Source organism: Eptatretus burgeri, chromosome 3 (assembly GCF_056783735.1).
Source record: "Eptatretus burgeri isolate ZD-2024b chromosome 3, Ebu_testis_v1, whole genome shotgun sequence".
NCBI classification, from domain to species: Eukaryota; Metazoa; Chordata; class Myxini; order Myxiniformes; family Myxinidae; genus Eptatretus; species Eptatretus burgeri.
This window is the reverse complement of record NC_140963.1, coordinates 122222440-122248934: the sequence shown is the minus strand read 5'-3', so window position 1 is coordinate 122248934 and position 26495 is coordinate 122222440. Positions and strand designations below refer to the sequence as shown.

Here is a 26495-nt window from a genome sequence, read left to right as displayed (position 1 = left end):
GGAGTTATCTGTGGCTGGTGGCCATCTTTGTGATAATTAGCTGTGAGTATCTTTGTGATAATTGCATTTTAATTACCTCCACCACTGAAGGTGGACAGAGGTTCTGTTTTCACCCCTATTTGTCTGTCTGTGAGCAGGATATCTAAAAAAAGTTATGGACGGATTCAGCCGAAACCCGGTGGACAGATTGGGTGTGTGATGATGATGATTTTATTAGATTTTGGTGAAGATCTGGATCCTAGAAACGAGAATTTTAAAAATTATTCTTCACAATTGAGAGATGGGGCTAAAAACAATATCTAGCACAATGTCTCAAAACATTGTCGACGGATTCGGACAAAACTTGGTGAATGAGTTTGGTAGGTGACAAGAGCAAGCCAATTCGATTTTGGTTAAGGGTCCTGAAGCGAATCTAGCTTGAGACCCAAACTTCATGACCCACGACCCATAAAAATTGTTGGAGAAAACACTTTTTACATGATTTGTTCTCAGTGGTTTTTTTCCGTTCTCAGTGGTGAACTTTTTTGGCACCTACAAACAAGTTAAGTGGAGTTTGAAAAAATTATGCACGTCATAGTAATGTACATGGAATCACACATCGGCAGAAAATTATATTTGTGCATATATAGAAATGAAAACCCATCCTCATTGGAATTCAGATTAACAAGCACCAAAAATGAGATTATATACCTTGTGTGCACACTGGTACGCTCAAATGTCCATCTTGACATGTCCTTTGTGTCGGCCCATAAAGCATATGATCTTCTTTACAGTGAAAAGTTACTTCAGTATCCAGCGGGACGGTATAGGCAGATCCCTATTGCAGAGACAGAGAGTTGGAGTGTATGCTGACATATATTAGGCATTGGGTAAATAAAGTGACATTCCTGATAATTTAAATACACGAGCAGAGTACCTGACCTACGGGTGATCTTGTTCTAAACATGCAACATGTTCTTCTGACACATGCTGTACATTATTTGGGTGGTGTATTGGCAACTGACAGCTGCCTCAATCGCTGCCAAAAATAAAAATAATAACCCGGGATATGTGCAGGAAGCAAAAACATACCTCACTTCACTGGAAAACGTGGGGACAGGAATACTGTACTGTAAAGGGTCCTGCTATTTGTGCTCGTGGGCTGGATTTGGCCTGTAGTGTCATGGAGAGGATCAGGGGGTCATGTTGCGATTGCTGCCATTTGTGCTCAAGGGCTTGATTTGGCTCATGGTGTTGGTCAAACTGAGTGACTTTTGAACTCTAATTTTTGTGAGTTTTGTGAGAGAAATGATTGATTCTTGTGAAAAAGATTTATTTTGTGTAAGCTGAATAAGTACAAATTTAATGTACTAAGGAGATGCAGGACAGAAGGAAGGGGAGGGGGAGTGCGTGAATGGGGTGGGGATAGTGATGAGGAGTGCCTCGAGGGTGGGGGTGAGGAGTCAAGTGTGGAGGGAGAGCCAAGGGGTGGGCAGGGGGGGGAGGTGGGAAGCGAGTGGAGAACGAGCAATGTGTGTGCGTATGCACACACAAGATTATGATAACAGGCTAGGGTAGTGTGTCCAGCAGGTCAGCCCACACAGCACTACTGATTGATGACCAGAGTGTCCCAAACAGATCAAGATGGTACTAGCTCTGCCAGGTGGGCAGCGGTTCAGAAGCGAGATTCGGCTAGGTAGTTTGAATGTTGGATCAATGAGGGGGAGAAGAGTCGAGGTGGTGGAGATGATGCAGAGAAGGAGGTTGTAAGTGTGTGCAGGAGACTAAATAGAAAGGAGGTTGGGAGGAGGATACAAGCTGTTGCACATGGGAGAGGGGGGCAGGGGGGATGGAAGGAGTAATGGCATAGGAATAATAGTATCAGAAGAGATCAGCAAGCAGGTGGTCAGAGTGGAAAGATGGGAGAGACGGATAGTTATGTCATGGTTTGTGGTACAGAGGCAAATGGTTTGTGTTATGTCGGTATATAGGCCACAAATGGGAAGAACTGGGGAAAAGAACCAGGAATTCATGGATGCACTGGAGTGGATGGTGGGAATGATTTTGCTGGATGTGATGCTGTGCATTGCAGGGGACTTTAATGAGGGGGAGAAGTCCCAACCCTGCCTCCATTGGTTGGAGGCAGGGTTGGGACTTTAATGCGCATGTAGAAGTGGCTGAGCCAGGTGAAGAGAATTTTTTTTGGCAAATTTGGTTGGTGAACGAGGAATCGAGAAAGTCAAGAGCTGGTGGTGAGGAATGGGATGGCCATAGCTGATCCTTTCTTTCAAAAGTGGGAAGCCACAAGATTACCGACAGGAGTGGACATCATAGAACAGAACTGAATTTGGTGGTGGTAATGAAGCGACAGTTGTGGAGCATTAAGGGTTGTAAGGCAGTGGTGGGAGAGCATGTGGTATTTGTGGTATGGATAGAGAAAAGGAGGGAGGTTAGGCGCAGTGGTCAGAAGATTATTATGTGGGGAAAGTGTCGGGGAAACTTTGTCGTTGAGGGCTAGGTATGAGCAATTTAACTAAGAAGCAGACAGTTTGTCGGAGGGGTGGAAGAAGTATGGAGAGGCATTTCGGAGAATTGTAGAACTTTTGTGTGGAAGGATGTCAAGAAAGTGTGCATTGTCAAGGGAGAGAAAACAGTTATGGTGAACGGATTTGGTAACGAAGGCAGCTGGTGAAAAGGATATTTGGAAGAGGATACAGAAGATGAAGGATGGGGGGGGAGGCATCCAGATGTTGGGTTGCTGCACCTGTATGAGCAGAAGAAGAAAGCAGCAAGGAGAGCTGTGGATAAGGTGAGGAATAATATGTAAGAGGTGCAAAACAAGTTGGAAGAGAATGGTGGGAGGAAGTTGATATACAAATTGGCACATGACAGGGGTGAGGAGGGTAAGAACATGAAGGGGGGGGGGTGATTAAAGATGGTGGCAGGAGGCGAGTGACATGAAGGGGGCAGTATTAAAGGTGTGTGAACGGTATTTCAAAGAGCTGTTGAACAGGGAAGGAAGCAACGGCAAACTGGAGCAACTGTGTTATGGAGAGGGGAAAATGGAGTTGGTGGAGATGACAGAGGAGGAAGCATGGATGGCATTGAAGTTCATGAAGAAGGGAAGAGCACCAGGCATTGATGAGGTGTGTACAGAGATGATAATTTCAGCGGAAGGAGCCTGAGTCAGTTTGACGAAGGGGCTCTTGAACATGTATATGAGGGTTCAATTCCAGAGGAGTGGAGGACAAGGTTAGTTGTGCTGATATGGAAGGGGAAGGGCGATGTTCAAGATCTGGGGAAGTACAGTGGCATTGCTGCCCTAATTCATGCAATAAAGGTGATGGAGAGGATTCTGGATGGGAGGATTATGAAGACGGTGGAGATGGAGATCGGAGAAGAGCACCATGGGTTTAGAAATGGTAGAGGGATGATGGAAGGGATGTTCATGCTGAGAAAGCTGGTGGAGAATAGGTTGGAGGTACAAGGGGAGATGGCATTGGGAATGGTGGACCAGGCGAAGGCCTACAACACTGCCCAAGAGAGATGGTGATGGCGACACAGAGGATAGCAGAAGTCAGGTTGGTGAAAAGGATGTACAAGGGAACAAAGGGAAGACTCTTGGTTGGTCGTGGGATGTCTGAGGTGTTCAGCTTCAGCATGAACATTGGTTGGAAGCAGTGAAGCACTCTCAGTCCACACATATTTATCATGGTGATGTTGCTGGGAAGCAGTAAGGTGAGTTTGAGGGATAGTGTGAGGAGCATGCTGTATGTGGACAATCAGGCTGTTGTGGTTGAGAGTAGGCGGGAGATGCAGAAAGTATTGGGGGAAGTGGAAGGAGGAATTTGGAAAACATGGGCTGAAGGTGAATATGGAGAAGACTGAAGTGATGTGGGTTGGGCAGCAGACAAAATAAATTAATATCATGTTAGAGGGGAAATTGATCAGGCAGTGAAATAGGTTTGTGTATTTGGGAAGAACAGTGACTGGGGATGGTAAATCGGAGGCAGAGGTGCAGAGGAGGATTCAGGTGGGTGCGAATGTGTGGAGGAGGGTGGAGGGAGTAATGGCAGACAAAAAATATATCAAGAAAATTGAAAGGGTAGGTTCTGATGTGTATAACGCTGGACTACCTTTATGGTCTGGAGACGGGGGCACTGAGAGAGAGAGACAAGAACAGAGGCTGCAGGTTTGTGAGAACAACTGGGTCAGGAGGATTTTGGGAGTGAAGAGGGTGGATAGAAGGATGGATGAAATGAGGGAGGAGATTGGTGTGCAGATGAGCTTGACTGGGAGATTGGTGAAAAGCTAGCTAAGATGGGCTGGGCATTTAGTGCAGATGGGGAATAGAGAATGGCAAAGAAAGAGGATAGGTTGAGAGAGCAAGGTGGGGGGGGGGGAAGAGATAGACCATGGTTGAGATGGGAGGATTGTGTGAGGAGGAATATCAGTAAGGTAGGGATGCTTGGAGATTGGAGAGAATTGGCTGAGGACAGAGGGGGGTGGAGGAGTATCGTGATCAAGCCAGAGCAGAAGAGTGGTGCCATCGGATCTCACCTCTTATGAAGGGAAGAAGAAGAAAGGGTGGGGACTTGTAATACTCTCTCCTAACTGGAGCAGCGCTACATGATATGCAGTCACATGGAGAATTTGCATCCACCCCACCCCACGACTACTGGAAAAGATAAACACACCCCGAGACACTAATTGAGGTCATGCTGATCCTATGTAGCAAGTCTGGATGTAATCAACCTGAAACTGTAGAAGGAGTAGCGTGACAAACAAACAAACACAAAAACAAACACCGGTCCGTGAATTATAGTAGAGATTCAGGAGACCATTCATATTGGCGAAATTTTTGAGAAGCAAGATTTATTTGTTGATTTATGGATTGTCATTGTTATTAATATTATGACTGGCATTGTTATTTCAATATCAGAAAAGTTGAGAATTAATTCAAAGCCCATTTAATTGGATAAATTTCTCAAATTCCATTTTTCTGTGGCTTGGAAAGGTTTATGAACAAACTGCTACAAAGTTTCATAATAATTGGGATCTTTCAGGTTGACCCAAGGTTCATTCACACATTCCATGTTCCTCACTGTTCCATTCTCAGTGTGATAGCTTCTTCCTCGTCCACAGCCTTGATTGGTGCCACAAATTATTTGTGTCTATTGAGCAGTGCATGGGCACAGCGGGAGGTTCACGCTGATACACCAAACGTTTCAGACAAAATGTAGTGGTTATAATATATAGTCATATTTTTTGTTATTTTTTCCCCATAGTTGAGGCTTGTGGGAGAGCTAGTACGAGTACACTGAATGGGTCATGACACAACAGGACAAAAGGAACAGTAGAGAGGGTGGAGACACCAACAGCATACCCAGTTGAAGGCCAAGATAGAGGCAGACTTGGACAAACAATGGGTGTGGGGAGGAATGGTGGGCAGATGGTTCAATGGGTGGACAAGATAAATACAGAACCGAAACCCATACAGTCCTGAGAAAAAAAAGACTTTGTTTTTTGCAAACTGTACATAGTCAAGGCTCATGAAAGAGCTAGAACACAGAAGAGATAAGGATCAGGATACCAACAGCAGGGTGGAGGGAGAAAATAGACGGAGACAGACAAACACGGGATGCAGGTAACGATGAGGGGTGGACAGGATGGATACAGAAGCAAAACTTTGGGAGGAGTGGGGGTGGTTTAATGGGTTTTGAAAATATCATGGTTTTGCAGGGTTTTGGCAGTTTCACTAGGAGGGGGTTGCTGGTGGACTGCATGCATCCTGCAGATACCTGGGAGAGCAGGGGATGGAGGGGAACAAAGCACTGAGAGGGCAGAGGGTACCAGACCAGAAAGGAGGCAGAAGAAGACAGAGACCACCGACCTGTCAGTGATGGTGAAGTGATAGGCCCATAGACTCAGCTTCATTGCAAGAGATTTCAATTATCATGAAAGTCTTGGTTTCCATGGCATCAAGCTGAGCAAGGTGTGAGGCAGGGGTGCCAGCCCAGAGGGGAGCTCAGTTCACCATCAAGCTGCAGATGAAAGCCTTGTCGGTGTATCGGAGCTCAGGTGTGGCAACAAAGGACTTTGCATGTTGGAGAATGCCCAGTTCGGCACCTGACTTTGGAGGCTAACTTTGAAATGTGGCTTGCCCAAGAGAGATCATGGCTGAGAGTGAGTTTGAGTGACTGAAATTCTTTGAGAGAGTCATTAAGAAAGTAGATGGGAGGGGTTGTGGTTCTGGCCTTTCAGAAAGCGAGAGAGAAAGAGTGAGTTTGTGGGATTTCTCAGGATTAAAAAATATTCCAAGTGTTTGACCAATTTGTGATTTTGTAGAGGTCTGAAGAGAGGGAAGATTGGCTGCTTCCTGTTATAAAGATGAGGGATGTCACGACAGATGGTAGAGTCATCGAAGAGATAAAGAGTACTCTCCAGAGAGATCACTGATGAAGATTGGGAATAGGACTGGTCCGAGAGCACTGCCTTGGGGCACTCCATGACAGGAAGAGGAGAAGAAAGGATTCTGTTGAGAGCACCCATTGTCTACGAGAGTGGAGGAAGTCAGTAACGAAAGAGTGGAGTTGGCCATGGATTCCATAGGCAGACAGTTTGGAGATAAATGCGGGATGCCAGACTGTATCGAAAGCTCGAGACATGTCCAAAGAGATGGCCCTGATCTCATGTCTGATATTGAGGACCTCATCCGTTGTTGAGAGAGTATAAGCAGCATGTCCAACGCAGTGACCAGGTCTCAATCTGAAATGATGTTCTGAGATGAGGTTGTTGGAGAAGAGGAATGATTTCATATTAATTGCGATGATGGATTCCATGACCTTGCAGATGATTGGAAGTAAGTTCATTGTTCTGTAGTTAAAGGGATCCATTTATGTACCTTTCTTATGTAATGCTGTAATGTTGGCTGATTTCCAAGCATAAATGACAGGGTGAAAAGGGCAGAGAGACGAAGTGCAAGAACAGGTGTTTAGAACACGTGAGTTGATGATGTCTGGGGCAAAGTCGAGGGTTGGCAGAAACTTCTCCACCTTCTCATGTGCAAATGACACAGAGTCCAGGAGTTGGATATGACTGGGAAGGGAGAGGGAGAGGGAGAGGGAGATGAGCAACACAATATTTGGAAGCAAACACAGGATTGAGGCATTCAGTCCTCTGACGAGCAGATCCAGCTGTGGTGCCATTTTAAATGAGGGGTGGAGGGGGAGCATATACCAGAGACAGACTTGAGAAGGTGCCACCAGGCTTTCGAGGGAGACAAGTTTGAAAATTCATTCTCAAGGTTGGACAGATGTTGTTTTGTGGCTCTTCTCAGTGTAGACACACTAGTTGTAAGCTTTGTGGAATTATCTGAGGTGGCCTTCGGTTGGATTTGCCTTCCATGAGGCGAATACACATCGTTCCAGGACAACTGCCTCACCACAAGCTTCAGTGTACCATGGGTGGGAGGGTAGGTATGACAACTGAAGACAAGATGGGATAAATCTGTGCATGAGAGAGAGCAAGTTTCTTTGAAAGAATTCCCAGAATGAATTGATGTCAGAGAAAGTAGAATTGGGAGACCAGTCTCGAGGTTTGATGGCTGCTTGAAGTCCCTGCCAATCAGCCTGAGTGAAACGTCTGACTCGTCAGTGCTGAGGTGGTTCTCCAATAACAGCCAGAGAGATGTCCACTTTAACAAGCATAATGTCAGATGAACTGCTTGGAGCAAAGGAAGAACAGCAGATATTTGCAGGTAAATTGTACAAAAGCGAATCCAGAAGAGATGGAGTACCATTGACTGAGATCCTGGTGGGGAAGTCGACAGATTGTGCCAGTCCCAATGAGTCACAAAAGTCTTTTGCTGAAGTGCCTTGGCAGGTGAACTGGCATGATGACAATTGAAATCACCACATATGAGGAAAAGGGAGTTGAGATGAGTGTATAGAAGTTGATCCATGTTTTTGGTGAGCAAGATGTAAGTGGAGTCATCACTGTTTGGTCGACGGCCTTTGACTTGTATTGAGTGATCGCTGAGGTGCGAGAATTATTTGGCTACTTCTGTATTTAAAATTGGCTTGAAAATACGAGCTACTTGTAGAATGAAGCACCTTCATGGAGATTCTCTTCATGTATAGATGAGAGGTAGAGAAGGACGAAGGGGTGGGGGTGGGGGTCTCGAGCTATTGTGTGTGTGCGCCATGGCGCGTTTGATTTTTTGAATAAACTCTCAGTTGGAAGACTCACTTGCCATTATGGAGCAATCAATCAAAAGACCATCACTCACATCTTTTGACATCTTGGGGACGGGATGAATTGTCCACCAGCAGAATCGTGTGCAGCACAAAGAGTCGTGGACGGGATATGAGTGCCTTCGGATGGATGGACCCTTTCTTCTCTCCTTGGCAGCACAGTGGTCCGTCATCTGCAACTGGAATGTTGGGAAAACCATCTGTGAGGTTCGTCCTCAAGCAAGAGGGGACCAGTGGGCACAGAGCAGAGGAAGAGAAAAGCATAAAAAGCTTAGGGCTGAAAGAGAGATTGAGGCAAGAATGCTGGAGTCAAAAAGGGAAGATAAAAGACTCATGCCTGAAAGGAAAGAAAAAAGGCTCGAGACTGAAAGAGAAGCTCAAAGGCTCTAGACTGAAGGAAAGCTAAAATTAAGGCTCGAATGTGAAAAGAGAACATTGGAATTTGAAGTTTGAAAGGGAAGTTAAAAGGCTCGAGGATGAAAGAGAGGTGGAGACAAAAAGGCTCGAGGCTGAAGAGGTGTTGAAGCATCTTGATGTACGGAGCGCTTTAAGTAGGTCGCCCAGATAATTTGAATGATGTTGCATAGGCATGACATGTCTGTCTGTTTCACTCCAAACCACATGTCTGAAAAAGATTTCAGTCCTTGTTTAGATTCCACAACTCTTCAATGTTTCTGCTCCTTCATGAGCATGACCTGTGTATAAAAATGAAAGCATATCTGTTCACTTGCTCTCAATATTCAATGCAAATTTCTTTGGCATGCTCTATCCTTTTAAATACTGAGCGTCAAGCAAGGAAGCAGCACGTACCATTCATTTTAATAAAGTCGTTGGTATGCTCTGTGGCATACATGTAGTTCAATGCAATATGTATATGGTGTCCCAAAAAAATATACAACTTTTAAAATGCTTCGTTTGATCCTAAAAAAGCAGTAATTTTAAAACCAATGCTTCATTTCTTGTTGCAGAGACCCTGAAGTTTATATTGATACCAAGCGAGCGCCAGAAAAATGCCAAGACTGACCGTACAACAACGGACGAAAATTGTTGAACTTTGGCACCAGATGAAAAGTGTCATACAGGTGCAAGGTCTTTACTCGAGACATTTCGGTATCCACTTGCGCCATGCACCAAACTTTCGGACAATAAAGTGCACCATCACAAAGTTTACCAATGTGGGAACCATCTGTGACCGTCACAAGGGTCACAGTGAAGAAAATGTGGAAATGGTGAGACAGGCGGTCGTTCAGAATCCAAAAAAATCGATTCGACGACTTTCTGCCGAGACAAACATTCATAAGAGCACCGTTCAGAGGATCCTTCGCCAAGACATCCATGCCTTTCCAAACAAGGCGTTTTCTCAACCAACACTTTGAGGGCCGCTTTATCTCCCTCTACGAAGACGTTGAGTGGCCACCGTATTCCCCTGACCTTATTCCTCCAGACTTCTTCTTGTGGGGGTATCTCAAGGACAGGATCTCTGGAAACCCAAGGCCTCAGACTCTTGATCAGCTGAAGGAAAACATCCACCGAGAAATCCAGAACATTCCTCAGGAAACGTTTCCCAAAGTGATGGAGAACATGACAACGTGTTTGCAGGCAGTGATCGGACAACGTGGAGCCTACGTGAAACATGTGGTCTAAAATAAAACGACGATTCTATACCAAAATTTAAATTTTGGTGGCAATTTTGACATTGGTACAATAAACTTCAACCTTTCAGCTTTCTATCCAGCCATATATCTTTTTTTAAAAAGATATGTTATGACCATCCTCTTTGCAGATGAAAAGTTGTATATTTTTTTGGGACACCCTGTATCTCCTCAACTGGCAGTTTGAAGAGCAGTAAAGAGTGAAGAGTTCCAGTTTGATCGTGAAACATCAAAAGGAGTTACTTGAAAATTATTTGACATTGGAAAAAGTGATGGAGTCTGAAATATGTACATTACAATTTATGCTGGCCAGAGTAAAACTGTTCCAAACCAATATACAGTATGTATATATATATATATAAGAAATCTTGTTGGAGAAATAATATGAATTAATATATGGTTCCTGGTGTTAAGTATTGCAGAACACAGAAACCATCAGGGTGCATGGCACAATGATCGATCCTTACCGTGATTTGGAACTCCTGAGGAACTTTCAGTCTTCCTTTTGCCAGCTGAAGCTCTTGTATACTGCAGCACACTGGATTTCATTATCAGTTAGTTAATTGAGGGTTTCTTCCTGTCATATTCAGGTGAAATTTAGATAGGACAGCTTTAATTGTGTACATACCAGCTTGGCAGTTTGGGAGGTCAATCACCCCATCATTGCACTCAGTGGGATTTGTGCCTCGGATTTCCGTACACGAAGGACAACTGAATGTATAAGAAGCCTCTGATGGGAGGAAAAATGCTCGATCCTGAAGGTTGACATGGTTTAAGATTTTTAGATACGATAAAAAGAAACAGACAATTCCATTTCAGAATTTAGCTGCTTTTGACAACTTCTCATTGGACATTGAGGATGTCTTATGCTGGATACATTTGTTCTGTCACAATGTGTGAAAAAGATGATGATGACTTTCGGGTGTTAAATTATTCCCACCTCATGGGGTTGGCCGGTGAAAGATTTTGTGCCAAGTCTTTCATGAACGGGCTCGCCCAGGCTGGCCCTGCCCGACGTTAGACGAAGTAGGTTGTGGCAGGAATTTGTAATTTGTTTGGGTGCCGCCAATGGCTCGTCTGCTCTTCTTGAAGTACACCATGGTATCTTTAACGTCCACCAACTAATGCAAGCAGACGGGATGCTCAGTTTAATGTCCATTCATGGGGACAGCATATACATTGATGCCTCACCCTGTATACAGAAGACCATGATGGCAGTTTATAGCTGAGTCAAACAATATGTGAAAAGGCAGATTTAAAATATTTCATTTTCTCACTGTGACATCTGTTCAAGTCGGTGATACACTAGCTGCACATTGAGCAGTCATTTTAAATAAGGGGTTATCCACTTGTTATATACGTGTGAGTGAGGGCAGTTTGAATGGGTACATACATGGTGTCGACAAAGAGGTGAGGGGAAAGGAGGGTTATGATGATATCGATTGTCACAAACCTCAAGACTCCACTACAGTCACAAGCTCCAACGGACCAGCTCATCGTGAACCAGTCACAAAGACTGCCGAGTGACTGGGCCTTCTTAACAACCACATTCATCAAAATAAGCTGACGGTGCATTAACACCGCAACAGTCATGATCAACTGGTCACTGCAATGGGCATGGTCACGATTAAGTGTGAAACATGTACGAGTCAAAATGAAAAGTGTCAGGCCAATCATACTAAAATGCAGTACTCATTTGGTGTTTGGCTGTCTGTATTTTTGACCACGATACATTCGGTTGTTACTTATCCAATCTCGACCAAACTTCACAGGGGGACTAACGGTCACACGATAGAGGTTGGAGCAACCTCATTTGCCCTCCTCCACAAGAGGGTTTTCCACCATTGGCGAAATCTGTGTTGAGCTGTATATCCGTGTTAAGACAGCGAGCTTATCATGGCGTTTTTTCAAGTCCAGTTTTTATAACAAAAGTAATAACAACACTAATGATCAGAGCATAATATTAATGTTATTGCAAAATATTATTACGAATAATATCTCCTCTCCCCAAGAGGTTTTTCCTCCATGAGCAAACGGGCTGTTAGCGTATGAGCAAAGCGATGCAGATTATTTCCTGACAGTAGGGCAAGTGGGGGTAACTCTTGGAGATGATGAACAAGGGAATGAAGGAACAAGAATATATTATTTGTCTATCACCCTCAAACCCATTATGCTAATCTTTAGAGAAAATGCATTCACATTCCTCTCTTTTTGTCATCCAGACAACACTCATCGTTTATGAATTTTAACAGACTACATAGGCAATCATCGAATGAACATCTCAATGTAGATGCGTTTTCTCTAAAGATTAGCATAATGGGTTTGAGGATGATAGACAAATAATAAAATGATGATAATTAAAACTTGGTATTAGAATAAATGTATTAAACCTGGAATAGAAAATATACTCAAATATGATATGATTTTAATGTGCTTAAACATATATCTATTTTAATTAACATAATCATATCATTTCTTCATATGGAAGGATCAACTTTGACCAGTAAAGCTATGATGAGCACAGTGACCTTCCAGTAAGACAGATTCAGCATTTCCTATTATTTAAATATATGTTCAAGGATTTTATGACATGATAAAGAGAAGATACCAGCAAGCTGGATAAAGGAATGTTAGGTTTAAGCAACTATCCAGATGTACCTCGTTGCGTGATATTCCCGTGTCTACTTAAAGGAAGTTGAACCTTCTCCTTCCCATACCATAAATTGTATGTGATCCATCTTCGTGCCCAAAGGATTGCAGTGCTGATGTCATTCCTGAGCTCGGAGAGAGACTACACATCTGGTCTTGATATATACATGTATATATATATATATATATATATATATATATATATATATATATATATATATATATATATATATATATATATACATACATATGATTCCTTTTAAAATAATGCTGATGGCTGCCCAAAAGCTGGAAATGATTTCCATATGGAGATACATCAACCTGACAAACTGTGACATTAGCATTTAAAATGATAAAGAGCTGTGTCTCACTGAACACTATATAAGAACCAAGGATTCTCAATGTATTTGAGATATCTGGAATGAGTCTTGTATGTCCAGTATCTCCTATGTGCATATTAAAGTGTTTGCTTGTTGAATAAATGTTCTAATTGTACAGGTGACTAATTGTCCCAATTGTTCTAATTGTACAAGGAAGGTGTTCTTTTCTTTGAAGGCTTCATTTTGTTTTCTGTAAACATAGAAATGATGTGCTTTATCAAAAAGCTCTAATTTGGTCTCATCCGTCCACAGGACATGCTCCCAGAAATATTTTGGCAAACTCCAGTCGAGTTTTCTTATGTCTGTCTCTCAGCAGTGGGGTCCTCCTGGGTCTCCTGCCATAGAACCCCCTTTCATTGATTGGAAATCGATGGTGCGAGTTTAAACTTTCGTACCTTGTGTCTGAAGGTCAGCTTGAATCTGTTTGGCAGTTGATCGAGGTGATTTCTCCACCATTCGAACAATCTTTCGCTGCAATCTTTGATTAAGTTTTCTCTTGCGCCCACGTTCAGTGAGGTTGGCGACAGTGCCATAGGCATTAAACTTCCTGATAACATTATGTACGGTGGACACAGCAACATCAATGTCTCTGGAAATGGACTTGTAGCCTTGAGATTGTTCATGTTTGGCTACAATCTTGTGTCTGATCTCAGACAATTCTCTGGTTTTCTTTCTCTTCTCCATGCTCATTGTGGTACACACAGACACAAAACAGTAGAATGACTCCTTTTCTCTATTCATACTGGTTGAATGAGTGGTTTTTATATTGCATGCACCTGCAACTCACCGCAGGTGAGTTCAATTACAAAATAAAGGAGAATTACCTGCTTGAAATCTAATTATTTATAGCATCTTCTAAAAGGTGCTAATAATATTGTCTGGGCCATTTTCGGATTTCTTTGTGGAATAAGCTAAGATTTAGTAATTTATTTCAGCTTTTTTTTATGTTTTGTTCCAATACAAACCAAAGAAATTCAGATATGGATGCCAAAATAATTTTTCATTTCAACAATTTTCGACTTGTACCACCTGTTTTTAGCCCTGGAGGGAAGAGTGGGACTGCACAGTCTCTGGAATGTGGATCCACATTCAGGAAAAGCAAGTGGGGGGGGGGGAACGAATTGAGATATGCATTTTGCCTCGGTATTTGAAATTCCTCCAGGAGAGGGTTACTGGAAAGACCTATACATTGTGGAGTTGGGGAGGGCTGAGAGAACAGAGGTAGCAAGACTGGAGGAGAGGTTGTAAAATATTGGAGATTACCAGTCTGTCTGGAATATGAGAGAAGCTGACCTATGCCATGGCCTCATTATGGAAGATTCCAATAATGTTGAGAGCATTTTATTCCACAGATTCCAGGAAAAGCATGATGCTGAGGTGCCAGCCCATAGGGGAGGACGGTGCTTGATCCATTAAACTACAGACAAAGGCCTTTTAGGCTGCGAGTAGTTATTATTTTTCAAGGAAAGACTTGGAATGATGGAGAATGCCCAGTCTGCAACTCGTTTTGGATGTCAGCTTTGCTTTGTGGTTGCCCCCAGGAAAGGGTATGGCTGATGGTAAGGCCAAGAAGTGAAAGATGCTGAACCTTTTTGAGTGACTGACCATTTAAATAGAGAGATAGGTTTGTTTGACGATCCTTCTGGAGCAACAGAATAAACTGAGATTTTCCAGGATTGGATATGCTCCATTTCCCAGATCAGCATCTAATCATTTGCAGATCAGCATAAAGTGATGCAGCTGCTGTCTGCATATCAAGTAGTGAGGGTACTGCAAAAGGAAAAGACAGTTTCCCAAAGGTTCGGGGAGGTTGTTTATGATTATGAAGAACAAAACTGAACCTAAAATATTGCCTTGAGGTACACCAGCTTTCCCTGAGAGAGGAGAGGAGAAGGATCCTTTGAGAGCAACGTGTTGATAGTGTGAGTGGAAAATTAATAAAACCAGGTATGAAGGCAGCCTTGTATGTTGCAGGCAGTGACCTTTACCAGTAAAGCAGAATGCTAGATTGTGTTGAATACCCATTATTTGTCCAGAGACAGCTCTGACCTCATGGTTAAGATTCAGGACGTTTGTTTATCGTTGAGAGCACAGCAGCAGCATGTCCAGAGTCGATCGACTGAGACAGAATTCAAACTGATAGTAGTCAGAGATCAGGCTGTTTGAAAACAGGAAACATGACATCAGCAGCAATGATGGATTCCATGACTTGATCTTGCAATTGGAAGTAAGCTTACTGGCCGAGAGGACAGAGAATTTCCTTTTGGAACTTTTTGTGAAAGCAGAAGTGATGTTGACGGACTTCACAGGCAGACGGGAGATGGCCAAATGAGAAGCAGAGGTTGAAGAGAGCAGAGAAGAAGCAAGAGTAGCAGAGTAGAATTTCAGAACATGGGACCCTGGAAAAATTCTAAATTTCTGTTCTGAGTACCGCTTGGAAGAACAATGGCAAACTATCGAATGCATGCTCTGCCTAGGTTCTGCTGCAGTCGTGCCGATGATTTGGATAGAGCACGGCCATGAATGTGTGACATCAATGTAGAACCCAGGTGGCCAACACTCCAACCCCTAAACAACCATAAGCATACCCCCCCTCCCTCTTTTTCTGTCCATAAATAGTAAATATCTGGCCTGATAACAATTTGGGATAATATTGTTTTTAAAGCAATCCATATTCCGGTTGATAAATACTATTCAACAAATCTGTTTGATAGAGGGAGAAGAGAATTGTTGAATTGGGTTTTCTTAATTTTCAAAAAAACGTTTCCATCTGAATTGAACTGCACATGTAATTTCAGATAGGTTTTGAAATAATGGGACAATTATCAGAGATAAACATCTTGTAGATACAAAGCCCAAATGAGTCCTACCTTTTCTCTCCATAAGTTTCTGAATGAGCTTGGTTCCTTGAGTTTTCTGTCCAACAGCTGCTTGCTTGTTACAAGACACATCGCTGAAAGAAGGGCAGCATTGAAGGACGAAATACGGAGACTGTCACAGAATGATAAAATAAGCTGACCATTTCAAGAGCTTATTTACTTTCGAGAACAGAACCTGCGGTATATGAATCTGTCTCCGCTGAGGCAAAACTGAATTCCACTCGAAAAGGGACATGTTTGCAAAATAAAGGAAAATTTGAAATCTACATTCTGAGAAAATTTCCAAGAAAATTAAGATGCAGAAAAGATGAAATCTGTCCAGGGAAACGACAGAAAATTATTATCTCAATCCAAACATTTCTAGCCAAAGCTTATGTGAATACTTTTTTCTGCAGACAATGTCGAGGCTCGAATGAGAGCAAACACACAGAACGTACAACAAGGGGAGCAGGAGACAAGAGGGGAGGGAGAGGGAAAAAAACAGTGGGGAACAGAGACGTAAGGACATTTGTGAAAGGGAGAGGAATGTCTTAACAAATTGCAAAATGTCTCAACGTCCCATTCTTTGGAATGTCCAATTGTATCCAAGAAGAATTGCTTCGGGCTTCTGCTTCAGTGGAGTCCATTCGAATATTTCAGTGATTCATTCAATGTTCTTCCGCCGTATATACAAAATTAAAGATTCTCCTTTGGTATGCTGATCCAACTTGTGGAAATTGAATGATTTCCCACCACAGTTCCAAAGGCGGGAGAAAAAGGGAATAAAAGAGTGAAGGTGAGTAGTGATTCTTGAGTTTAGTAGTTTTACCAGAAGGGGATGGCTGGCAGACCTTGAGCGCACTGCGGAAATATGGGAGGGACATATCTCAGACAGAGCAAGGGGGGGGGGGTGAGGCCGGAGAGGAGATAGTAGAAGACAGAAAGACCACTGACCTGCCTGCGGTGAGAGAGTGAGAAACCCAAAGACAAGCTTATCGCGGGAGATAACATTGATCCTAAATGCTTTGATTTCCACAACATGAAGCTCAGAAAGAGGTGGGAGCACCAGCCCAAAGGAGAGAGTAGTCCTCCATCAAGCTGCAGACGAAAGCTTTGTATGTGGTTAGGAGCTCAGGTTTGCCAAGGAATAGAAGGACTTTCCACGATGGGGGATGCCCAGTCCAAGACTGGCTTTGGAGGCCAGCTTAGAAATTTGGCTTTCCCAGGAAAGGTCATGGCAGATAGTGTGACCCAGAAGCTTGAATTAAAGGACTTCTTCAAGAGGATTGTTGAGAAAGTAGATGGGAGGGGGTTTCCAGACGGTCTTTTCGGAGACTGTCTGATATGCCTGGTGTTGGCATATCGGAGATATGCCTGGTGTTGGTTTAATGGTTAGGGTGGTGGGCCTTGGATCATAGGGTCCTGAGTTAAAATCCCACTCAGCTGTTGAATTAATACCAGGTGGGGTTAACTCGACCTGTCATCCTTCCGAGGTCAGCAAAATGGGTGCCAGCATGCTGGTATACTGTGTCAGAGTGGTGACCTGTCCATAATTGTGCCCAATTGCCAAGGAGACTGCTTAAGACCAACGTTCTGTACAGAGTATAGACCCAATCTCCTCTTTTCGGAGAGACAGTGAGTGTGAGATTTGTCAGGATTGAAAGACATGGTCCATGTGTTGGAACAGCTTGTGATTTTATCCAGATCTGCAGAGAGCGAAGAGGCTGCTGCTTGCCGACCTGAGGGACAACAGCTGGTACAGCAGAGGGTGGAGTCATCAGGAAAGAGATAGAGGAATTTCCAGAGAGTCAGAGAGATCATTGATGAAAACCAGAAAAATAACAGGGCCCAGAACACTGCCTTGATGAACTCCAGCCTGGACAGGAAGAGTGGATGAGAGAACTCCATTAAGGGCCACATGTTGGCTGTGACTGGAGAGGAAGTCTACGAGCCATGAGTGGAGATGTCCTTGGATACCATAGGAAGAGAGTTTGGTGAGCAAGGTAGGGAGCCAGACCATATTGAAAGCATGCAATATATCTGGGGAGATGGCTCCGATTTTATGTCTGGCATTGAGGATCTCCATCCATTGTTGGGAGAGCAGAAGCAGCATATCCAGGGTGGAGCGACCTTGTGTGAAACCAAATTGATGATCAGAAATCAAGCCATTGGACAAGAGTAAGGATTTAATGTTTGAAGCGATGATGGATTCCATAACCTTGCTGATGATTGGGAGAAGGCTGATTGGTCTGTAGTTGCAGGGATCTGTTTTTGCATCTTTTTATGCAGAGCGGTAATGTTTGCTGATTTCCAAGCATATGGCAGATAACCTTGAGCAAATGAGAGGGTGAATAGAACAGAGAGCGGTGAGCAAGAGCAGAGGAGCGGGTTTTTAGGACACGTGGGCTGATGCCGTCTGGACCGGTTGCAGAATCTGGGTTGAGGTTTGATAGTCTCTACCCTGTCAGGAGAAAAGGACACAGAGTCCAGCAACAGCTGGGTGTGACTGGTAAGGTGGGTCCAGAAAGCAATGGGTTTGGGACACAAGATTTAGAAGCAAACACGGAGCTAAAGCATTCGGCCTTTTCACATTGCAGTTTTAGCTGTGTTGCCATTTGAGGTAAGGAAGGGATGGAGGAGGACCATACACCAGAAACAGACTTAACTGGATGCCACCAGGATTTGGAGGAGGGAGACTGCTTTGAGTTCAGAGTTCAGACTTGAGATGAGAAAGATGTTGTTTTCTGGCTCTTTTGAGGGTAGACACACACTTGTTCCGAGCTTTGTGGAAGGAATTGAGATTGTCTTCAGTTGGATTAGCCTTCCATGAGGAGAAGGCAAGTTGTTTCAGGACAACTGCCTCACCACAAGGTTCAGTGTGCCATGGGTGGGAGGAAGAGTAGGACAACTGAAGATGAGATGGGATAAATCTGTGCATGAGAGACAGCAACTTTCTATGAAAGAATTCCCAGGATGAGTTGATGTCATTGGAAGTAGAGATGGGAGACCAGTCTAGAAGTTTGAGGGCTGCCTGAAGACCCTGCCAGTTGGCATGAATGAAATGCCAGTCTCGACGGTGCTGAGGTGGTTCTCTAATAACTGCTGGAGAGCTGTCTACTTTGACAAACATATCGTCAGATGAACCGATTGCAGTGGAAGAACAGCAGATATTTTCAGGGAAATTGGTCAAAATCAAATCCCGAAGAGATGGTGTGCCATTGTTTGAGAACCAGGTCGGTAAGTTGACAGATTGTGTCAGTCCCAATGAATCACATAAGTCTTTTGCTGAAGTTCCATGGCAGGTGAAGGAGGTACCTAACCCAGCCAACTGGCATAATGACAATTTAAGTCACCACATGTGAGAAAGAGAGTTGGGATTAGAGGATAGAAGTTGGTCCATGTTTTTGGAGAGCGAGATGTACTGTAAATGGAGTAAAAATGGACATGACTTGGTCATGAAGATGAGAAAAGCACTCAAACGCAGGAAAGGAATGGGTTCAAACAAGTCGCACTGCAACAAGGAGACCGAAAGTATTTTTGATGCGTGAAAATTAAAGTGAAATGTGAATTTTTACCTCCACCACTGAAGGTGGATGGAGTTTGTGTTCTCACCTCTATTTTTTTGTCTGTCTGTTTGTGAGCAGGATATCTCAAAAAGTTACAGACGGATTCAGGTGATAATTGGAAGACAGGTTGGGTGTGTGACAAGGACGAATTGATTAGATTTTGGTGAAAACCCAGATCCGGACACTCAAATTTTTTTTTTAAGTGATTTTTCACTATTGAGAGATTGGACAAAAAACGATATATCGCAGAATATCTCAAAACGTTTCGGATGACTTGAGATGAAACTTTGTGGATGGATTGGGTAGTTGAAAAGAAGAAGCCGGTTAGATTTTGGTTAAGGACCGATGCAGATACAGCCCATCAGTGGGATAGAAAACGTAAACTGTTCAGCCTGGCGGAGGTGTATGCTCTACCAAGTGCCGTTATAGTTACCCCATGCACACAAAGCGATGGGGTTAAGCGATTGGTTCTCTTCTATCTGTCTGTCTATCTGTCTGTCCTTCTGTCTGCAAACATCAGTTTATGATCGAGAAACAACTTAATTTCAATTGATAATTGTATTTTGAAAAAGAATTGGAACATGAATCGGAAAAACGAACCTATAGTTTCGCAGTAATTTGACTCTGAATTCTTCCCAATTGTGCATGCACAGAGAGAAGCGAGATAATATTTTTACTCTGTCTGCATCTCTGGCAGTCAAACAAAATTTGAAAATCATTCCAAACAGAAACTTACTGTTTTTAAGAATGTCATAAAGGACACAAACAACAGGCACAAATAACGAATGCACTGCAACGTGTCAAATAAGGTGGTGGGTAATACTGCATCACGGAGGTAAATATCTGGAAAAAAAATTTTTGACTACCTTTAAAATTGGTATTTTATTTCTGTTAAATTATGTACTTGAACACTGTAAAACACAAATCGCCTTTTTGAGCACTTTCAAACCCTCCCGTTTAGCAGTACTGTACTTGGACAAAATATTCCGGCATTTTACGCCATCACGACCAATCCAATTTGCCGCTCACAGACCATGCCCACGTCCTTGTTTCTCAAGACAGTGTGGAGTGGTGTTATATGAACTCTGATTTTTAAAAATTTGTTTATCTGTTTTACTCTTAAATTCGTCTGTGATTTCTTTTATAATGCTTCATACAAATTTAAAATGAAATTGTTGTTTTCGTAAAGAGAGAACACAAATTAAAAAGAAAGCCTGGTGTTGGCTTAGTGGTTAGGGTGGCGGCTTGGGATCCTAGGGTCCTGAGCTCAAAACTCGTTGGCTGCTGAATTAATACACAGGTGGATGACGCAGTCTGCCATCTTTCCAAGGTCGGCGAAATGAGTACCAGTGTGTGCTGGTAGAGTGGCACTGCATCAGCGACACAGTTGCGCTTCCAAGAAATGATAGCTACCTGGCAGCTAAGCTGCCATACGCAAGAAGAAAAAGAAGAAGAATTGAAAAGAAATTCAGGCTGAGGAGGTAATATATTTGCACTATGTATCGTTCTGTCCCTGTGTATCTTCATCCCTCCAAGACACTTAATCTGAAGCTCTCTTTCTAATTGGTTTGTATTCAGTGGCATTCATAGCATGTAGACCTACCTTGATGAAATGTTTCATTCGGGTGAATCAGTTCATCGGTATCATTCCATGATGGTTGTGGGCTGCAGGTTTTACCTGGATAGACCAAAAAAAAAAAAAAAAGTATCACATTCTGGGGCACAAACTTTAAAATGTGGCCTGCAAATGTATTCACACCCCTCCAAAGTTTTCACATTTTGATGCCATCTTAGTTTATTTCATGATGCTTTTAAATTAAAATTAATATTTAGAGTCTTCACAACTACTCCAAGGTGATAAAACTAAAAAAAATGCAGATACAATGTGAATAAGTTAGATGAACAGAGAAAAATCAGATCATTCTTAGTTGCAAAAGTATTCAACCCCCTTGCCCAATTTAACACTAAATCACTTCAAGAGCAAATTATTTGTTTGAAAGGTTGCAAATTAAGTGTAATAGCTTTCACCTGCATGTCATCAGTGGTTGAACTTTAAAAAATAAGCTCCCCAACTTATCGAAGGCGTTTTAAGGTGCACCTCACTTGGTCAACCAACAAGGCAAACATGAAGACCAAGGAGCTTTCCAATGAAGTCAGACATAAAGTGGTGGAGAAGCTCCGTTCAGGAGAGGGTTATAAGAAGATTGCAAAGTCACTCATTATCCCCTAGAGTCACTCACGGTGAAATTCATCATTAAGTGGAAGACGTATTATACCACCCAGACTCTACCCAGATCAGGTCGCCAAGCCAGAAACTGGTTCGGGATGTCACTGACTTTGAAAGATCTGTAAGGCTCTCTGTCTGAGATGGGGGTCAGTATTCATCAATCAACAATATCCCGTTCCCTTCACAAAGCTGGCCTCTGGACAGGTGGCACGAAAGAAGCCATTCCTGAAAAAGACACATCCAAAAGGTCGTATGGAGTTTGTGAAAATTAAAAAGTATCGTAATGAAACTGCAGGTGTGTGGAGAAAATTTTTATAGTCAGACAAGACAAAAATTGAACTTTTTGGTTTAAATTCAAAGAGTTATGTCTGGTGCAAACCTAACACTGCACATCACCCAGTCAACACCATCTCGACTGTCAAGCATGGTGGTGGTAGCATCATGTTATGGGGCTGTTTTGTTCAGCAGTGACTGACAAGCTTGTCAGGATAGAAGAGACAATGGATGGTGCAAAATATAGGAGAATCCTTGATGAAAACCTGCTTGAGTCACCCATGAATCTGAAACTTGGTCGGAAATTCACATATCAGCAGGACAATGATCCGAAGCACAAAGTTAAAGTCACACTTGCGTGGCTGAATAAGAAGAAAACAAGTACAGATACATTAAAAGGACACCGTCCCAATGCCAAATAAATAAATAACAAATTTTCCATCAAGCAACATTGCTGGGTGCCTTCTGGCACCCGCGATGCCACCGTGCAGCACATGGAAATGGGTTTGGGAGGGAGTGGTGCACTTCTGAGTTGATTGTGTACAAATGATACTGACTCGCTGTGCAGCATATGGAAACAGATTTGGGGTAGAACGGTATACAATAATTGGTTGATTTATTGATTAATTGCATCATTAAAATAAATGATTATGGTAAAACAATTGATGTATCAATCAATTGCCTAATAGCATACCTAAAGCACCACTGTTTCATCCGAATCTGTAACTTTTTGAAAATTAAGTAATTCATCAAAAAAATGAATAATTAATCGATTAATTGATTGATCAATAAATTAAAAAAAAATACCCTTTATAGCTAAATCACTTGATCACTGTCATGTCCAAATATTAGCTTCCTCACTCAAAAGGTGCCTGAGATATTGTCCAGATGAGAAATAAAATAAATGTCATTAATAAACCGTGAACAATGAAGTAATTAATGTATTAATTGAATCAAAAAAATTAAAAAAATTTTTTTGCCAAAGCACATCTTCACTTTTGTCCCCAAAATTCAGCATCCTCGGTTAAAAGATGGCTTAGATATCGCCCAGACAAACAAACAAGTAAAAACTGAGTACTCCCTCCTTCGGCACCCAGCGATGATGTCATGCATCACCTGGATATGGAATTTGGAAGGAGTGGTGTACAATAAATGTTCTTGAGTGAACCAGTCAACGTCCTGACTTGAACCAAATTGAATATTTATGGTGAGACTTGAAGATTGCAGTCCATAGACCATCCCCATTAAGCTTGGCAGAACTAGAGCAATTATCACGTGAAGAATTTGGTAAATATTTCACCATCTCACTGTGAAAAGCTGAAAGAGACCAACCCAAAAAGACTCATGGCAGTCAATGCTGCAAAAGGTGCTTCTACCAAGTATTGACCAAATAGGCTGAATACTTTTACAACCAGTGAATTTTGATATGTACATACTTTTTTGCAGGTATTCCTGACATGTAACCTCTTTCAACTATAACACTGTTTCATTTGATCTCTTCAGTTATGAATATAAAAGTTTATTTGGAAAAGTGATTTCGACATAATTCGTAATTTATCTTAATGTTGCATTATTGGCAGGGGGCGAATACTTTTGCAGGCCACTGTAATTATGGCAATCAGAAAAGTTGATTTCACTATATTTTGGAACTTCATCACCTCTCCATTCTTACTTAGGCAGGATGGTGGTTTGTAATTCCAGATCCCATTTTCCATACACTCCGAATGGTTTGACCCATACAAGGTGTTGAAGTCAAACTTGCAGGAGAACATCAGAGTACTTGGGAATGTAATCCCAAGTTCATTTATGGTGGTGTTCAGCACACTGAATTCCACATTCCCTGGGATGTTAGGAATTGAACATACTGCAACAAGAAACATTATTGGGAAGAGGAGAAGGGAAATAAATAGGAATACACTGACATTTCAAATTGGCACTTTCCAAGATGGGGGTCAGTGTTCAATTTTGTATTATGTTTTCTTTTTTTGGATTAACAACCAACTTTGTATGTCAAGCAATTTTTCAAAGCAAAAAAAAAATCAATATCAAGAACTCTCTGCCTCATTGTCCATACTCACCAACTAAAATACCTCAAGCTGTGCATCCCTCTCCACAACCACCTAATGTGTGTTGGTGTGGTGTGGTCCGAATGATGATGATTTCATATATACTTTTATTGCTTCTTTTCTCTCAGAAATAGATTGGGCTGCCATCTCTGATAACGATTGTGTGTGTATGTGTCTGTGTCTGTGTGTTTGTCTCACACACACACACACACACACACACACACACACACACACACACACACACACACACACACACACACACACACACACACACACACACACACACACACGTTCATGAATTATAGTAAGGATTACTGAGGATAGCTTAGGGTCATCAGAATGTTATTTGCATGCCAATGTCCCAGGTGTTTCTGAATTGGTTAGTAACTGACACCTTTTCCATGGTGAATGGTATATTAACGGAGGGCCTTTTTTCTCCTCTTTTGTTTGGCGTAGACATGGATCATTTGCCGTGCCTGATCCAAGAGTGTGCGGGTATGCACGGCAGTTTCCCAGCAAAAATGGTTGTTACATATGCATGACCTCCTTTTTACATGGTGGATGCCTTTTCTGTGCAGGCAGCACTCCAGATCTTGTCTTCTTTCAGGAATGCCAACAGCCTTTTGTGTCAACAACATCAAATCACAGATGATGATTCTTGATTTATGATTTGAACAACTGTGGTTTTGCAGTACCTGTGTAGTCAGTCATGAAATTAGGGTGTTGATAATTTCATTTGTGAACTGGGTAGCTTACTGTGGACTTTGACAGAGGAGTTTGCAAAGTCCATGGGAAAGAGAGGACAGGAAAATTCCATCTCTGTCTTGTGAGAGTAAAGCAGTGAAACAATTTGTCTAATGTGTATTCACCCATCTTGCATACATACTTTCCTTTCCCCCTTGCTGGACTGAGAACCTCCAGAATAGGGAAGAGGGGAAGAGGCATGCATGGAGCAGAAGAAATATTACAGAACGAAGAATGACTAGGAGGTGGGACAAAGTGAAGACCATTATAATGATCAGGCACACAATCATATGGAAGCAGAAAAGTAACCAGCGAGGTGGTGTCAAAGCCACTCAATGCTCGCCTGTTTATACATTTATAGTTTTTAAAAGACAAGTCTAATAATATTTTTTATAAAGCATTGCAGTGAAATCTGATCCAAATAATTTTAAAGCGATATATGTATTTGTATAATGTCATCAGTAAAAAATAGTGTGGTAGATAAAAACATTATAAAGGAAATAGCTTGCACCAAAAACTTAAACATTTTCACGCTCACGCTCATGCTGGGAGTATCGCTATAGCTCTCTGTTCTTCGAACAGGCGAGCTAAAAAAATTTAAAATCATTTGTTAATTTCAACTTCACTACACCAATAGTATACCCCAAAGGAACCTCCATGCCAAATATCAGCATCCTAGTACACATATTAAATGAATGGCAAGCTTCTAAATAACTTGCACCAAAAACTTTAACGTTGATGTGCTACAAAAAAGTTAAGTTCAAAACAGGTTAAAAATTTAAAGCATTTGAATTTTTTTTAATTTCAACTTCACTACATCAATAATATACCCCAAAGGAACTTCCATGCCAAATATCAGCATCCTAGTACACATATTAAATGAATGGCAAGCTTCGAAATAACTTGCACCAAAAACATTAACATTTTCAAGCTCACGCTCACGCTGGGGGTATCGCTATAGCTCTCTGTTCTTCGAACAGGCGAGATAAACATGAAACTTCCTCAATCAGTGCTTGTCAAAGGATAGATCAACCATCAGCCAGGACAGGAAAATGGTGTACCCTGTCAGTTTCATGTGTGTTGCCCACGATGGGAGATGGGATGTTCTACAACTTTTGCATTGGAAATAAAAAATATATATTCCCATTAATAAGAATAAATAGGGATATCATGATGGGAGAAAAACTATCAGATGAAATAAATAATTAGCAGCAACAATAAACAACACATAACAATCTAAAAGGTCGATGTGACAAACACCAAGGTTCTGCAATCGATCAATTTCTAGTTGGGAGTTAAACTCCAAACGAATATGTTTGCACAAACAAGGCCCATTTTATGATTCTATCATTGCAAAACTTTGCCTTATGCGTGCACAGCAATTGCTGAAGGTTAGTTTGTAAAATAAATTAATTCCCTCAGAGTTACAGTATAAATTGCTTAATGCCGCACACAACAATGAAACATTCCTTCTCCAACAGGTCAGGTCAGGTGTGGCAACATGCGCTGGAGCAGCGTGTGGCTGCATCCACTTTCCGCCAGTGCTGCAGAGGCCTCCATTTGGCCTCCCCCAGGCAGATGCCTGGCTTATCCCTATCTCCTCGAGATGCCGATCAACCTGCTGCAACCATGAGGCACACCGTCGGCCCATGTGCCACCTCCACTCATGAGATTCCTTCCCTGAGAGAATCCAGTGAGCAGGATCAGCGTCAGGAAAACGAGGCACAGCACATGTCCATACAGCTGCAGCTGAAGCTCAAGATTATGCAGGTACCAAATCTCATGAGTCACTCAGCAAACGCTTCTTGGACAATAAGTCTGACCAGCAATATACAAGGCTTCTCCG

The 26495-nt window shown here is 42.3% G+C and overlaps 1 protein-coding gene across 1 annotated transcript in view; it reads right to left on the bottom strand.

Annotated features, from left to right (window-relative positions):
- The window catches only part of LOC147030882 (sushi, von Willebrand factor type A, EGF and pentraxin domain-containing protein 1-like), a 106064-nt gene that overhangs the window by 52027 nt on the left and 27542 nt on the right, over window positions 1-26495 (bottom strand). The window contains exons 8-13 of the mRNA XM_085875418.1: window positions 23512-23703; window positions 20943-21017; window positions 15786-15868; window positions 10515-10641; window positions 10354-10424; window positions 691-817 (exon numbers count right to left, since the gene is read on the bottom strand). Of these exons, the coding sequence (XP_085731544.1) occupies window positions 691-817; window positions 10354-10424; window positions 10515-10641; window positions 15786-15868; window positions 20943-21017; window positions 23512-23703 (675 nt within the window). The remainder of the gene's footprint in view (window positions 1-690; window positions 818-10353; window positions 10425-10514; window positions 10642-15785; window positions 15869-20942; window positions 21018-23511; window positions 23704-26495) is intronic.